Below are 16,337 nucleotides of genomic sequence, written 5' to 3'. Positions count from 1 at the left end.
CAGGAGTTCAAGACCAGCTTAGCCAACGTGGTGAACTCCCGTCTCTACAAAAATACAAAACTTAAGATGGGCGTGATGGCGGCTGCCTATAGTCCCAGCTACTCAGGAGGCTGAGACAGGAGAATCACTTGAACCCAGGATGTGGAGGTTGCAGTGAGCCGAGATCACACCATTGCACTCCAGCCTGGGCGACAGAGCGAGACTCTATCTCCAAAAATAAAATAAAAAGAATTGTAATGTATCTGCCAGGCGTGGTGGCTGATGCCTGTAATCCCAGCACTTTGGGAGGCTGAGGCAGGCCAAATGCTTGAGCCCAGGAGTTCAAGACCAGCCTGGGGGGCAACATAGCTCGGCGATATGGACCCCGTCTCTACCAAAAATACGAAAATCAGCCAGTTTGACATGACCCAGTCTGAAATCAATAGATGAAAAAAAAATTTTTTTTTTTTTCGAGACAGAGTTTTGCTCTGTCACCCAGGCTGGACTGCAATGGCCTGATCTCGGCTCACCGCAACCTCCGCCTCCAGGGTTCAAGCGATTCTCCTGCCTCAGCCTCCCAAGTAGCTGGGATTACAGGTGTCCGCCACCACGCCCAGCTAATTTTTGTATTTTTAGTAGAGACGGGGTTTCACCGTGTTGGCCAGGATGGTCTTGAACTTCTGACCTCAGGTGATCCGCCTGCCTCGACCTCCCAAAGAGTACAGGCGTGAGCCACCGCGCCCGGCCTAAGGCACTGTCTGATACCAAGAAGTGGGGTGCTACTTAACCAGCTCCTACAAACGTGGACACGGCTTTGGAACTCGGTAATGGGTAGAGGCTGGAGGCATGTGCTGGAAATACAGGACAGCACCCTCAAGGTCAGCCCCCCTCGGAAAGCTCTGCCCACGTTCCCCTCTCCCTCCTACCCACTCTTCTGGCCAACGGGGGATACTTACACGGGAGAGTCGGTCTGGCTGGCCTCGGGGCTCTGCTGAGCGTGCCGGGGTGGTGGCGGGATGTGGGATGGTGGCGCCTGAGACAGCTCCGAGGCGAGGTCCGAGATGTCTGCGGGGGGAGAGGACATCTCATCAGCCATGGTCACACCTTCCGGACCGGAACCACTTTACAGAGGGGCATATCAAGGCCACTCTAAGCAAAGAGCCCTCAGGAGGCTGAGGCATGAGAATCGCTTGCACCCAGGAGGCGGAGATTGCAGTGAGCCAAGATGACGCCCCTGTACTCCTTTTTTTCTGAGATGAAGTCCCGCTCTGTCATCCAGGCTGGAGTGCAGTGGCACCATACTGGCTCACTGCAACCTCCGCCTCCCAGGTTTCGGCGATTCTCCTGTGTCAGCCTCCCGAGTAGCTGTGATTACGGGCGTGCGCCACCAGCCTGGCTAATTTTTGTATTTTTAGTAGAGACAGGGTTTCACCATGTTGGCCTGGCTGGTCTTGAACTCCTGACCTCAGGAAATCCACCAGCCTTGGCCTCCCAAAGTGCTGGGATTACAGGCGTGAGCCACCGCACCCAACCTTTTTTTTAAAATTTTTCGAAACTGAGTCTTGCTCTGTCGCCCAGGCTGGAGTGCGGTGGCGCGATCTCAGCTCAGCACAACCTCCGCCTCCCGGGTTCAAGCGATTCTCCTGCCTCAGCCTCCTGAGTAGCTGGGACTACAAGCGCCCGTCACCATGTCTCACTAATTTTTGGTATTTTTAGTAGAGACAGGGTTTCACCATGTTGGCCTGGATGGTCTTCATTTCCTGACCTCGTGGTCCGCCCGCCTAGGCCTCCCAAAGTGCTGGGATTACAGGCGTGAGCCACCCCGCCTGGCTTCTGACCTCCTCACTTGCTGTGTGGCCTTTGGCAAGTTCCTGTCACTCTCTGAACCTTTAGGGACCAGGTTCATTGATTCCTTCTTGTCCCTGCCTGGGCTTCCCACCTTCCCCGCCTCCATTGAACCCCTCCCAGGCCCTACTCCCCGGGTCCTGACCCTCCAACAGGGAGCTTTCGCTGTCACTGACGGCAGGCGGAATGTTCACCAGGAACTGCCCGTGACCTCTCAGCACCAGCAGGGTCAGCGTCCCTTCCGACTGCTCGATCAGCCGCCGGGTATCGCTCAGTGACAGATTCTGGCTGGACACCCCATTGATCTAAAAGGGACCAAGAACGGAAGAGAGGACGTGAGTTAATGAGAGATGGGAGACAGTAGAAACAGCTTGGTGGGGGGACTAGAAACAGACAGTTCCCCCAGGGGTTGCTAAAAACTGACACTCCCTAAGGAAAACGTTAGAAGTGGATTCCTGCTGTGAGTGGACACCACGAAAAGAACCGACCACGGAATCTAGAAACAGAAAATGTTCTAAGAGGGGTTGGAGACGCTGGGGAAAGTGAGAAACAGGTTGACCCTCCTTTCTAACCAAAAGTGGCAATTTCTCGGAGTACTAGGAACAGATGTGAGGGGATTATAAACAGCTCTAACTGGAGGAGAGGGAGTTTCAGGTACTGAAAGGTGCTAGAAATACGCGATCTCCGGTAGATATTAGATATGGACATCTAGGGCTGGGCGCGGTGGCTCACGCCTGTAATCCCAGCACTTTGGGAGGCCGAGGCGGGTGGATCACGAGGTCGAGAGATCGAGACCATCCCGGTCAACATGGTGAAACCCCGTCTCTACTAAAAATACAAAAATTAGCTGGGCATGGTGGTGCGTGCCTGTAATCCCAGCTACTCGGGAGGCTGAGGCAGGAGAATTGCCTGAACCCAGGAGGCGGAGGTTGCGGTGAGCCGAGATCGCGCCATTGCACTCCAGCCTGGGCAACAAGAGCGAAACTCCGTCTCAAAAAAAAAAAAAAAAAAAAGAATCCACTTCTGACCCTTTCCCTTGGGAGGGTTTTTTTCCCAGTAACCCTGGGGATTGTCAGTTTCTTCTAGTTTGTTTTCTTTTGTTTTTTTAATAGATACGGGCATGTCGCCGTGTTGCCCAGGTTGGTCTCAAACTTCTGGCCTCAAGCAATCAGCCTCCTAAAGTACTGGGATTACAGGCAGAAGCCGCCACGCCCTGCCTTTTTTTTTTTTTTTTGAGACAGGGTCTCGCTCTGTCCCCAGGCCGGAGTGCAGTGGCACCATCACAGCTCAAGCTCAGTGCAGCCTTAACTTCTGAGGCTCAGGTGTTCCTCCCACCTCAGCCTCCAAGTAGCTGGGACCACAGGCGCGTGGCACCATACCCAGCTAATTTTATTTTTGTAGAGAGAATCACTTGAACCCAGGAAGCAGAGGTTGCAGTGAGCCGAGATTGCATCACTGTACTCCAGCTGGGCGACAGAGGGAGACTCTGTCTCAAAAAAAAAAAGAAAAAATACTTTTTGGAGACACCCGAAGTAATCAGCTGAAGGCAGTTTGGAAATCAAACAGACTTTCGGGGGAAGAGTCCAGAAAAAAACCAGCCTTCAGTCACCAGGTTTAGGGGAGCTGCCCACGAGAGTCTCTGATGCACATCAAAGCTTGAGGGTACTAGAAACAGACAACCCCGTGGGGATACTAGAAACCAACATCTCTCGGTGGATTAGCAGTAGCTGGAGAGAAAGGGGTTTTTATACCCAGCCGTCTGCAACCTTTGAGATACAAGCAACAACGCTGAAGGGAAAGGGTTTGGGGCCCAGCCCTGCTGACCTTGCTGTATGACTCCTTGGCACTGCCCGCCCCCACCCCGCCCCCTCGCAGCCTCAGTCTCCCTGCCCACAGGACAAGAAGCCCGGCCTCACCTGTAGAATGAGGTCTCCTTCCTGCAGCCCTCGGTTCCGCGCAGCCAGGCCCGTATCTGTAATGTGCTTGATGAAAATCTGACTGCCCAGCTTCACACCAAACTCTGTAAGGGGGGAGGAGGGAAACTGAGGCAGGACTCTGGGAACATTCTCCTGCTGTTTGCCAGCCCTCCCTTCCCGACGCCTTGATGGCATCATCATGAGGGCGGTGATGTCCCCTGTGGGACCTGAGGTCGCATAGTGTTACTTTCTTTGAGGAGTCTCATGCCTGCGGCCCGGGCTGGAGTGCAATGGCTCGATCTCGGCTCACCGCAACCCCCGCCTCCCGGGTTCAAGCTATTCTGCCTCAGCCTCCCGAGTCGCTGAGATTATAGGCTCCCTCCACCACCCCTGACTAATCTTTGTATTTTTAGTAGAGACAGGGTTTCACCATGTTGGCCAGGCTAGTCTCGAACTCCTGACCTCTGGTGATCTGCCTGCCTTGACTCCCCAAAGTGCTGAGATTACAGGTGTGAGCCACCGCGCCCGGCCCCAGTTGTATTTTATTCTCAAGGGTCACGGCCGGGCGCGGTGGCTCATGGCTGTAATCCCAGCACTTTGGGAGGCCGAGGCGGGTGGATCACGAGGTCAAGAGATCGAGACCATCCCGGTCAACATGGTGAAACCCTGTCTCTACTAAAAATACAAAAAATTAGCTGGGCACGGTGGCACGTGCCTGTAGTCCCAGCTACTCAGGAGGCTGAGGCAGGAGAATTGCTTGAACCCAGGAGGCAGAGGTTGCAGTGAGCCGAGATCACGCCACTGCACTCCAGCCTGGCACCTGGCGACAGAGCGAGACTCTGTCTCAAAAAAAAAAAAAAGAGTCACATCCCAGGTGGCCCCGTGGTTCACACCTGTAATCCCAGCACCAGAAGCTTGAACCCCGGAGGCAGAGGTTGCAGTGGGCCGAGATCACGCCCCTGCCTCCTGCCCGGACGACAGACTTCATCTAAAATAATCATAATACAACTGGGAGAATGGTAGAGGGAGTGAGGAAGGAGGGTCCCAGGGCCATCTGTCATATCGTGACAAGAATTCTGAAGTCAGAAAGCTGCCTCAGCCCGGCGCGGTGGCTCACGCCTGTGATCCCAGCCCTTTGGAAGGCCTAGGCAGATGGATCACCTGAGGTCAGGAGTTTGAGACCGGCCTGGCCAACATGGTGAAACCTCGTCTCGAACTAAAAATACAAAAATTAGCTGGGCACTGTGGCGTGCACCTGTAATCCCAGCTACTGGGGAGGCTGAAGCAGGAGAGTCGCTTGAACCCAGGAGGCGAAGGTTGCAGTGAGCTGAGATTGTGCCACTGCACTCCAGCCCGGGGGACAGAGGAGGACTCCATCTCAAAAAAAAAAAAAAATAAAGACAGATGCCTAGAAAGGGTCGAAGTCACACGCCTGTTGCTGATGAGATGATGGGAATTCTGATATCAGGGCTCTGCTGTGTTGTGATGTTTGATTGACTGTGGCAGCTCGGACGAACTGTCACCAAGTGTGCGGCGTTAATGTAATGCACACGTGTCATGCTGCAGGTCTCGATGTGGGAGCTCCTGGAAGCTCCAGGCAGGAATCCAGTTCCTGCTTTTCCCAGCGTCTAGGGGCGCCTGCATTCCTCGGCTAGGGGGCCCTTCCTCCTGCTTCACAGCCACGGCGCAGCGTCTTCCAGTCTCTCTCTGATTCTCGCCCTCCCACCTCCTCTTTTTTTATTTGATTTATTTATTTATTTTAGAGACGGGGTTTCACCATCTTGGCACGGCTGGTCTTGAACTCCTGACCTCAGGTGATCCGTCCGCCTCGGCCTCCCAAAGTACTGGAATTACAGGCATGAGCCACTGAGCCTGGCCCGCCTCCTCTTTTTTTTGAGACAGAGTCTCCCTCTGTCGCCCAGGCTGGCGTGCAGTGGCGAGATCTCGGCTCACTGCAACCTCCGCCTCCCGGGTTCAAGCCGTGCTCCTGCCTCAGCCTCCCGAGTAGCTGGGACCACAGATACCTGCCACCACACCTGGCTAATTTTTGTATTTTTAGTAGAGACAGAGTTTCACCATCTTGGCCGGGCTGGTCTCGAACTTCTGACCTCAAGTGATCTGCCTGCACCTTGGCCTCCCAAAATGCGGGGATCACAGGCATGAGCCACCACACTCGGCCCGGCCTCTTCTTATGAGGACCCTGTGGTGGCACTGATCCCCCCCAGATCATCCAGGATCCCCTCCCAGCTGAGGGTCCTTCACTCCATCCCACCTGCTGAGTCCCGCTTGCTAAGTGAGGCGGTGTTAACCAGCAGGTCCCGGGGATGACATCAAACCCCTCCCACCCGGCCACGGTGCCCCGTGACCAGTGCTGATGGTGGCCCAACCTCCCCGCTCACCCTCGCTGTCCCTCCTCTTCACCAGCACCGACTTCACGGGCTTCATCTGCACGTCCTGCCGCGGCAGCCGCTTAAAGCCGGACACCAAGGCCAGCCCATTGGCCTCGGGGCCACCACCCGGGCTCCTACGCCTGTGGCTGCCGGCCTGGCCCCGGCGACCGGGCCTCGGCCGGCGGGAGCGCCCATCCCAGGATCGGCCAGAGCCACTGGACGAGTCGCCGTCATAGCCCCGGCCCTGGTCCCCATCCTCCAGCCGCCGGGGCCCATCGTCCTCGTCCGAGTCCTGGCGCTGTGGACCGGAGGGGCTGGCCTTGGTGGCGGGCAGCTGGATCCTCCGGGGACGTTTCACTGTCTGTTAGAGGAGGGAACAGGAGGGGGTCAGCTGCAGACGGGCTGGGGGAGGCCCTCTGCTCAGCCCCCGGGCGGCCCTGGGGGACACCAGCCCCTCTCTGCGCCTCAGTGTCCAAACTGCGAGATAAGAAGGTGACTGCTTGCTCTCCGAAGCTTACAACCCCCACGAGGCAGGACGCAGGCGGGGGGCAGACGCCGCCCATGCCAGGGCCTGCCCACTCACAATGTTGGCCATCTTGGTGCAGGTCTTGAGGATCTGAATGGCAACGGTGGAGGTGACATTCTCCACGGAGACCCCGTTCACCATGACAATGTGGTCGCCTGTCCTGAGAGAGGAGGGAGGGTCTTACAGAGGAGGCTTTGCAGGGAAGACGGTGGTACCCAGCCCTCCTGGGGAGGGGGTGTCCCTGGCATCTCCAGGTCTACAAGGCCTGCTTCTAATTTATTGGCGTCCCTAGGCTCACAAAGACATTCATCCTTCTGGGCCTCCGTTTTCTCATCTGAAAAATGGGCCAATTGTAGAACATACTATAATCATAGATATGTAGGAAGCTACTTTTTTTTTTTTGTTTGAGACAGGGTCTTGTTCTGCCACCCAGGCTGGAGTGCAATGGCATGATCTCAGCTCACTGCAACCTCCACCTCCCGGGTTCAAGTGATCCTCCTGCCTCAGCCTCCCTAATAGCTAGGACTACAGGGCCCTGGTGGTCCCTGATTCTGGGCTGGGCCAAGCCATATCACCTGTCAGCCACTTGGGGCCCAGAACCATTTAATCAACATAATTCCAAGAAGCTTCAAACCCTCAAAGACTCAGGACACTGGGTCTCCTACCCTCCTGCCAAAAAAAAAAAAGGTTTCCAGGACTTTATGTTCCAAAAAGGCCCTGGGGCCACTGTGACCCTAAGATCTTCTGTGAAGGGCCAGAAAGTGCCTTAGGGAAGTGAGGGCCAAGTGTCCCATCTGCTCCTACCGCCAGCTCCAAGCCCTGTGTTGACAGAGCTGGAAGGCACCAGGCACTTTCCAGTCCCCTCGATTTGGCTCACCATGATGTCTCCTTTCTTTCTTTCTTTCTTTTTTTTTTTTTGAGACAGATTCTCACTCTGTCACCCAGGCTGGAGTGCAATGGCTCGATCTCAGCTCACTGCAACCTCCGCCTCCCGGGTTCAAGCGATTCTCCTGCCTCGGCCTCCGGAGTAGCTGGGACTACAGGCGTGCGCCACCACACCTGGCTACTTTTTATAATTTGGGTAGAGACGGGGTTTCTCCATGTTGGCCAGGCTGATCTCGAACTCCTGACCTCAGGTGATCCGCCCACCTCGGCCTCCCAAAGTGCTGGGATACTCACTGCAGCCTGCCCTCGGCCGGCCCTCCAGGTACCACGTCAGACACAACCACCGATCCACCGGGCCGGTCTCGGCCTCCAGAGATGGCAATCCCGAAGCCCCGGCGGGGGTCCTGAGAGAGGGCAGGGGAAGGAAGAGCTGCTATTCCCCAGGATAGGGGCTCCCCTCTGTTGAGCTGGGCCTAAGCCAATGGCACCCAGGCAGGGCAGGGCAGGGCGGCCTCACCTTGGACACCGTGGCCGTGTGCTGCTCCCAAATGGTCAGCTCCTCCATGTCAGCCACCTGCTTGAGGGGAACGGGGAAGGCGGGCGTGAGGCCACACAGGTCCGTCCGAGCCCGGGGGAGCCCAGGCCCCAGCCCAGGGTGGGGAGCCCAGCTCTGCCAGGCCTGCGGGTGGAGGCTGTGGACGAGTTACCACCTCTCTCGGGCCTCAGGGTCTTTTGCTTGTTTTTCCTTTTGTTTTTTGAGACGGAGTCTGGCTCTGTCGGGCAGGCTGGAGCGCAGTGGCGCGATCTGGGCTCACTGCAAAATCCGGGTTCAAGCCATTCTCCTGCCTCAGCCTCCCGAGCAGCTGGGACTACAGGTGCCCGCCGCCACACCCAGCTTATTTTTGCACTTTTAGTAGAGACAGGTTTCACCACGTTGCCCAGACTGGTCTTGAACTCCTGGTCTCAAGTGATCCACCTGCCTCAGCCTCCCAAAGTGCTGGGACTGCAGTCATGAGCCACGGCGCCCGGCCTGGTTTTGTGTTTTTGAGGCAGAGTTTCGTTCTGTCGCCCAGGCTGGAGTGCAGTGGCATGATCTCGGCTCATGACAACCTCCGCCTCCCGGGTTCAAGCCATTCTCCTCCCTCAGCCTCCCGAGCAGGTGGGACGACAGGCCTGGCTAATTTTTGTATTTTTAGTAGAGACGAGGTTTCGCCACGTTGGCCAGGCTGGTCTCAAACTCCTGACCTCAAGTCATCCGCCCACCTCGGCCTCTCAAAGCGTTGGGATTAAAGGCATGAGCCACACACCCGGGTCCAGACTCAGCTTTTCATCTGCAAAATGGGTCTAAGTCATTAAAACGGGTAATTCCGCTTCCCCCTGAGGACACTGGGCGATGTCTGGGGACAAGACTTGGGGGAGCTCCTGATCTGGAGGTGGGTGGAGGCCAGGGAGGCTGCGCAGCACCCGGCAGTGCCCAGGACGGCCCCACCCCAGGGGACAATCCGGCCGTGGATGTCAGCAGTGCCAGGCGGGAGAGACCCTTGTTTAAGTGACCTGAACAGTAGCAGGGGCACCCAGGAAGCAAGTTCCTGCTCCCTCCGGCTCTGGAAGGTCTGGCTCAGTTCCCTGGAGAGGATGGAGCCAGGTCTGCCGGGTGGAGGAAGCTCCCTGTGCTCCCACCACTGCCGCCTTCTTGCTGTCCCTCCAACACCAACATGCCAGGCCCAGTCCTGCCTCAGGGCCTTGGCACCAGCCTCGCCCTCTGCACACAGCGCCTTCCCCACATTCCCCACCTTCCTTCAAGGACTTAACTCAAACGTCACCTCCTTGATGAAGTCCCCCATCCGGATTATAACTGTAATCCCCTTTGGCCGGGCGCGGGGGCTCGCGCCTGTAATCCCAGCACTTTGGGAGGCCGAGGCTGGTGGATCACCTGAGGTCAGGAGTTCGAGACCAGCCTGACTAACATGGTGAAACCCCGTCTCAATAAATAAATAAATAAGAACTGTAACCCCCTCCTGACCACAGCTGACAACCACCTTATCCCTCTCTCCCTGGTCTATTTCCCTTCATAGAACTGGCAACCCGGCTGGGCGCGGTGGCTCATGCCTGTAATCCCAGCACTTTGGGAGGCCAAGGATGGTGGATCGTGATGACAGGAGTTCGAGACCAGTCTGGCCAACATGATGATACCCCGTCTCTACTAAAAATACAAAAACTAGCCGAGCCGGGCCTGGCGCGGGGGCTCACGCCTGTAATCCCAGCCCTTTGGGAGGCCAAGGCAGGCGGATCACAAGGATAAGAGATCGAGACCATCCTGGCCAACATGATGAAACCCTGTCTCGACTAAAATACAAAAATTAACTTGGCATGGTGGCGCGCGCCCGTAATCCCAGCTACTCGGGAGGCTGAGGCAGGAGAACTGTTTGAACCAGGGAGGCGGAGGTTGCAGTGAGCCGAGATCGCGCCATTGCACTCCAGCCTGGGTGACAGAGCAAGACTCCATCTCAAAAAATATATATATATATATAAATTAGCCGGGCATGGTGGCATGCACCTGTGGTCCCAGCTCCTCAGAAGGCTGAGGCAGGAGGATCGCTTGAGTCCAGGAGGTGGAGGCTGCAGTGAATTGTGATCATGCCATTGCACTCCAGCCTGGGCAACGGAGCAGGATCCCGTCTCAAAACATTTTAAAAATGACCCCAAGGAATGTGTATTTCCTGACGTTAAGAAGCGGTCCCCAGGGAACCAGGGCCCCGAGCCGGGAGAGAAGCGAGGGAGTGCAGGTGGTCCAGGCTCGTCCCAGCTTGTGCGGGCTCGTCTCCGTGGAAACCAGAAGCTTTGTGTAAGCCCTCCAGAGCTCCTCGGTGCCTGAGAGACTAGCCGAACGCCACAGCCTGCCCCATCTTAATTCACCTCCAAACCTTTCCCCCGGCTGTCCTCTGGATCTGGGACATGTTTCACGGGATTCCTGCCTGGCTGGCCCCTGTCACTGAGCTGTAGGCTCAAATGCCACCTCCTCAGGAAGTCCTCCCTGACCACCCAGCTAACCAGTCTTCTCTGGTCCCCTATCACTCCTGCCTATTTTATCATTATTATATGTATATATATATATATTTTTTGAGACGGAGTTTCGCTCTTGTTACCCAGGCTGGAGTGCAATGGCGCGATCTCGGCTCACCGCAACCTCCGCCTCCTGGGTTCAGGCAATTCTCCTGCCTCAGCCTCCCGAGTAGCTGGGATTACAGGCACGCGCCACCATGCCCAGCTAATTTTTTGTATTTTTAGTAGAGACGGGGTTTCACCATGTTGACCAGGATGGTCTCGATCTCTTGACCTTGTGATCCACCTGCCTCGGCCTCCCAAAGTGCTGGGATTACAGGCTGAGCCACCGCGCCCGGCTATAATTTTTTTTTTTTTTTTGAGACAGAGTCTCGCTCTGTCGCCCAGGCCAGAATGCAGTGGCATGGTCTAGGCCCACTGCAACCTCCCGGGTTCAAGGGATTCTCCTGCCTCAGCCTCCGGAGTAGCTGGGATTACAGGCATGCGCCACCACACTCAGCTAATTTTTTTGTGCTTTTAGTAGACACGGGGTTCTGCCACGTTGGCCAGGCTGGTCTGGAACTCCTGAGCTCAGGTGATCCGCCTGCCTCGGCCTCCCAAAGTGCTGGGATTACAGGCGGGAGCCCCCGAACTGGGCATTGTTTCATTATTTTTTACTCCAGGCGTCTAAAACCATCTTTATTCTCTGTAAGCATCGGTCTAAGGTTGGTAAGTTTCTGGTCTTTCCTCTTAGGCTGTGAAAGGAGGCATGTCTCTCTCTCTAGCTACTTAAGGCCCAGGTGATCAGCCATAAGCCTCCTTTCCAGGCCTTGAGTGCTGGTGCTTGACTCCCTGGCAAACTCCTATTCATCCTTCACAGCCCCAGTCTCCTCCTCCATACGCGTATCTGACATCCTTGGCTCCGGCCCAACTGTGATGACTGGGCTGTGGGATGTCAGATGATTGTCCACCCTACGGCTTCCCCCTCAGTCTGAGGGCTCCCGATGGGCAGGGTTGGGCCCCCGGGACCCCACAGGACCAGGCTCCCTTAAGGAAGAGGTTTCAGAATGAGTGAATGGTGGAATAAAGAACTCTGGCCAGCGACTCAACAGGTGTGTGCTGAGTTCCCAGCCCTGCCCCTGTGCAGGTGAGCTCCGACAGGGCGGGGCTTGAGTCTGTCCCCGGCCCCGCCCAGCGCTGGACACAAACACCAAACAAGAGACCCGCCCAGAGGGGAAGGGCTGGTACCACCTCACACCGCCCCCACCCCCGGGGCACAGGGCTCCCAGGCGGCCGTCCCCTCACTCGCTCCCCACCCCACCTCCCAGAACAATGGCAGAGGGGGAGGTTTCAGGGAACAAGTACACCAGTTGGGGCAGGGATTCTGGGAGCTGTGCCTAGGGGCCAGGAAGAAGTCAGAGGGAACCCGGAGTGCTGCGTCCTGGAGCTTCGGGTGGAGTGGCGGGTCTGGTCACATGCCTCTGCAGCCTCAGTCTACCCTGGCTGGTGGGTGTGAAGGAGCCGGTCCAGGCTCCATGTCTGGATGGTGAAATCCTTCCAGAGACAAGGGTCGCCCACCCCCATGGCACGCCCCAGCCACCTCCGCCAGGTAATGCCTGTTAACGGCTCTGTACACAGTAGGCACCCAATAAATGCTGAAGCTCCCTCCTGCAGTTTTGCAAGAGGTGAGTGTTCACCAAAGCCACCCAGCCCACAAATGAAGTCCCTGGCCACCGTGCCGCTGTGGGCGCCCAAGCTTAGCCGGCTGCACACCCCGGGAAACAGGGCATGAACTTTCCTGCCCACCTGCGATGCCCCAATCTCTGAAAACAGTTTTCTCTCCGTTTAAAATGCCGATCACCCATCTTTCAGGCGAGGGAAGGAAAGGGCTGCACTCGCTGGCCCCACGTTACACACAGCATAGTGGACAGAAAATCCGGGATTTGAACCCAGCCCTGCCGGATTAAAGGAGGTGGGTCCTGGGGCAGAGGAGGCTCCAGGAGAGATGGTCTTTGGGGGCAGGGATGGGTGCCCCGGACGCATCTCCAGCTAGCCACCGCATCCCTCTGGGACTCAGTTTCCCTGCCTGTTATGTAGGGAGCAGGTGTTCTGAGGTCCTGGGTTCGACTCCCAAATCCTGCTTCCCCTACCCCAGAGCGATCCCCTCCCCCTGCCGCCCTCGGAGGGTTACTGGCCTGGAATCTCACCGCCATGGTCCGCCCGGGAGCTCTCCAACCCCCCTACCCTTGGGGGGCCTGGAAACAGTCAATCGGCCCCCACCCCGGGCTGGGGGAGGAGGCTGGGAGGGTCCCGGCGGGCCGAGGGCTCGGTAGTCGCTCTGCTCCTACCAGCTCCGCAGCTCCCGGCTGCACCTGCCCCTCTTCCTCCTCCAGGTCCCAGGCCGGCCCCGCCCCTGCCCGGACACGCCCCCTGGACACCGCGGGTTTTCTCTCCCTCCCGCTCCCGTCGCAGGAGCCAGGCCCTGGGGCGGAATCTCCAGGCCGGGTTGTCCACGCAGCCGAGCGGGGGCCGGCGGCCGCGGCCGGAGCCCGACCCGACAAGGCTGCCAGCAAGACCCGGCAGGGGTCAGCCCCGCACTCGGAATGGAGCCTGCTATTTGGAAGCTGTTTCCGTCCGCGAAATGGGCATATTTCGAGGTGCGTCTGGGAGGCCTCGTGGATCAGAAGCTTGTCGAGGGCCAGAGACCTCCGCAGCATAGGGTTGGTCCCTGGGCCACCTTATCTGCTGGAGGTTTGTCCGGTTCCACAGAGGGGAAACTGAGGCCCCAGAGGCCAGGGGCGTGGACTTTCTGAAGGCGCAACAGCGGCCGCATGCCTTTTTCCTGCGATCCTGGCCTCTGGGCTCTGTCTTCACACCCAGCACCCAGGAAAGAAAGAGGCAGGGCGGGGTCAGGCGCGGTGGCTCACGCCTGTAATCCCAGCACTTTGGGAGGCTGAGGCGGGCGGATCACCTGAGGTCAGGAGTTCGAGACCAGCCTGGCCAACATGGTGAAACCCCGTCTCTACTAAAAATACAAAAATTAGCCAGGTGTGGTGGCGCGTGCCTGTAATCCCAGCTAGTCCGGAGGCTGAGGCAGGAGAATTGCTTGAACCCAGGAGGCGGAGGCTGCAGTGAGCTGAGATGGCACCATTGCACTCCAGCCTGGGTGACAGGGCTACAGCCTATCTCAAAAAGAAAGAAAGAAAGAAAAAAGGGGCAGGGCGGGAGGAAATTCTTTGGACTCTGGGAGTAAAGGTCGGGTTTCCTTCTCCTCCCCCCAGGGGCCTGGGATTCTGGGATTCCTAAGGTTAGACCTAGAAAGGACCAGACCAGCCTAGGAAGCCGTCCAGTCACCTGGGTGGGCGGGGCCGGTCGTGGCTGCACTCACACATTCCTTAGTATAAAAAAAATACAACCTGAGCCCCGGTGATCCTGGGCCCCACCCCAAGGTTAAAGGGGCAAACCTACCCATAAACACCCCTTTCCAGCCTTCTCCAGTCAGGGCTGGGCAAGGAGAGGAGGTGAAGGCATAGAGGAAACTCTAGTGGGTAAAAGAAAGGCTTCCTGGACGAGGGGGCATCACAGCTGGGGTTTTGAAGTTTGGATAAGAGTTTGCTAAGTGAAGCAGGCCAACGGTATCAAAGTCTTAGAGGGCCCGGAAGATGACGTCTCACCTCCGCCACTGCAATTCTACCCAAAGTACTAGTCCAGAGACCCAGTCAGCTACAGTCAGCCCCTCAAGGGTCCCAAAGGCCCCTCAAGGCAATAAAGCATTGCCAAAGGCCCTGGTAGGGACCCACTTGAAAATTCAGAGCTGAGAGCGTTCACCTATTGGCTATGTGACCTCAGGCAACTTACTTTCCGTCTCTGTTGCTCAGTTTCCACATCTGTAATTGGGGAAAATAATAACCCCTACATCACAGGGTTGTCAAGAGGATTAAAAGGGGCTTAGAGGCCAGGCACAGTGGCTCATGCCTGTAATTCCAGCACCTGGAAGGGCCAGGTGGGAGGATCACTTGAGGCCAGCAGTTCAAGACCAGCCTGGGCAACATAGTGAGATCCAGTCTCTATTTTAAAAAAATAAAAAGAATAAATAAGGCCGGGCGCGGTGGCTCACGCCTGTAATGCCAGCACTTTGGGAGGCTGAGGCGGGTGGATCACGAGGTCAAGAGATCGAGACCATCCTGGTCAACATGGTGAAACCCCGTCTCTACTAAAAATACAAAAAATTAGCCGGGCATGGTGGCGCCTGCCTGTAATCCCAGCTACTCGGGAGGCTGAGGCAGGAGAATTGCCTGAACCCGGGAGGCGGAGGTTGCGGTGAGCCGAGATCGCGCCATTGCACTCCAGCCTGGGTAACAAGAGGGAAACTCTGTCTCAAAAAAAAAAAAAAAAAAAGAATAAATAAAAGGGGCCTAGAATATGATATAAATGTGATGTGTCGTCTCATCCTAGCAGCATGTCCTTCTGCAAACCACTCTGTACCTCAGTTTCCCCATCTGTAAGTGGGAGTAATGATAGTACCTGCCTCAAAGCAGTAAATGAGTAAATGTGCACAATATTCTTAGAAAGATCTCACTATGTGTTGGCCATTACATTTATCAGGGAATTCCACACACATACCTTATTTTATTTTTGAGACGGCGTCTCACTGTTGCCCAGGATGGAGTGCAGTGGCACAATCTCGGCTCACGGCGATCTCTGCCTCCCGGGGTCGGGCGATTCTCCTGCCTTAGCTTCCCAAGCAGCTGGGATTCTAGGCACCCGCCACCAAGCCCAGTTCACTTTTATATTTTTAGTGGAGATGGGGGTTTCACCATGTGGTCCAGGCTGGTCTCGAACTCCTGGCCTCAAGTGATCCGCCCACCTCGGCCTCCCAAAGCGTTAGGTTGACCGGCATGAGCCGCCGCTCCCAGCCACACACACATATTTTAATAGATGAAGGTTCAGAAAGGGCCCCAGGTGCACTGAAGGCTGCAGTGAAGGATTCCTGGCCCCCAGACTCCCTCCAGGCCCCCATGCTGAGCCAATGTGGAATCAGCATGAACGAAAACGAAGGCTTGCTGAACACCTGCTGTATACCTACAGGCGGCTCCACCCTTCCCTGTGTGACATCTGGTCCTCAGCAGGTGGCGCCAAAATGACTTTAGGTGAACAAGGTCCCGCTGAGTATTGGGGGGAACAAGCCTAATTCCCTGCCGCCCGCACAAGTCGGGGTTCGAGGCTGCCATCAGCGGGGTGGAGGCTGCAGTGAGACCTGATCACACCACCGCACTCTCATTCCGGGGCAATTAGTGAGACCCCATCTCCACATCCACAACACATTTTTAAAATATCTTAGGCCGGGGGCGGTGGCTCATGCCTGTAATCCCAGCACTTTTAGAGGCCAAGGTAGACGGATCTTGGGTCAGGAGTTCAAGACCAGCCTGGCCAACATGATGAAAACCAGCTCTACAAAAATACGAATAATCAGCCAGGCGCGGTGGCAGGTACCGGTAATCACAGGTACTCAGGAGACGGGGGCGGGAGAATCACTTGACCCTGGGAGGCAGAGGTCGCAGTGAGCCAACGTCACACCATTGCCCTCCAGCCTGGGCGACAGAGCGAGACGCTATGTCAACATATATATATTAGCTATGGCCGGGTGCTGCGATTCACACCTGCAATCCCAGCACTTTGGGAGGCCGAGGCGGCCGGATCACTTGAGGTCAGGAATTCAAGACCAGCCTGGCCAACGTGGTAAAACCCCATCTC

General features: G+C 56.6%; 1 protein-coding gene across 3 annotated transcripts in view; it reads right to left on the bottom strand.

Annotated features, from left to right (window-relative positions):
• The window catches only part of TJP3 (tight junction protein 3), a 40,506-nt gene that overhangs the window by 16,367 nt on the left and 7,802 nt on the right, over positions 1-16,337 (bottom strand). The window contains exons 1-8 of one of the 3 annotated variants that reach the window (XM_054250583.2): positions 12,779-12,951; positions 8,059-8,115; positions 7,836-7,945; positions 6,714-6,816; positions 6,140-6,491; positions 3,741-3,844; positions 1,970-2,129; positions 936-1,044 (exon numbers count right to left, since the gene is read on the bottom strand). In XM_054250583.2, coding sequence (XP_054106558.2) covers positions 936-1,044; positions 1,970-2,129; positions 3,741-3,844; positions 6,140-6,491; positions 6,714-6,816; positions 7,836-7,945; positions 8,059-8,115; positions 12,779-12,796 — 1,013 coding nt within the window. In that variant the 5' untranslated portion in view covers positions 12,797-12,951. Of the gene's footprint in view, positions 1-935; positions 1,045-1,969; positions 2,130-3,740; positions 3,845-6,139; positions 6,492-6,713; positions 6,817-7,835; positions 7,946-8,058; positions 8,119-12,778; positions 12,952-16,337 lie in introns of those variants that run through there. The other 2 variants (XM_035283847.3, XM_017967963.4) reach the window with 2 other exon arrangements.

The sequence above is a fragment of the Callithrix jacchus genome, chromosome 22 (assembly GCF_049354715.1).
Source record: "Callithrix jacchus isolate 240 chromosome 22, calJac240_pri, whole genome shotgun sequence".
Taxonomy (NCBI): Eukaryota; Metazoa; Chordata; class Mammalia; order Primates; family Cebidae; genus Callithrix; species Callithrix jacchus.
Note: the sequence above shows the minus strand (reverse complement) of the source record. Positions and strands in the feature narration are given on the sequence as shown.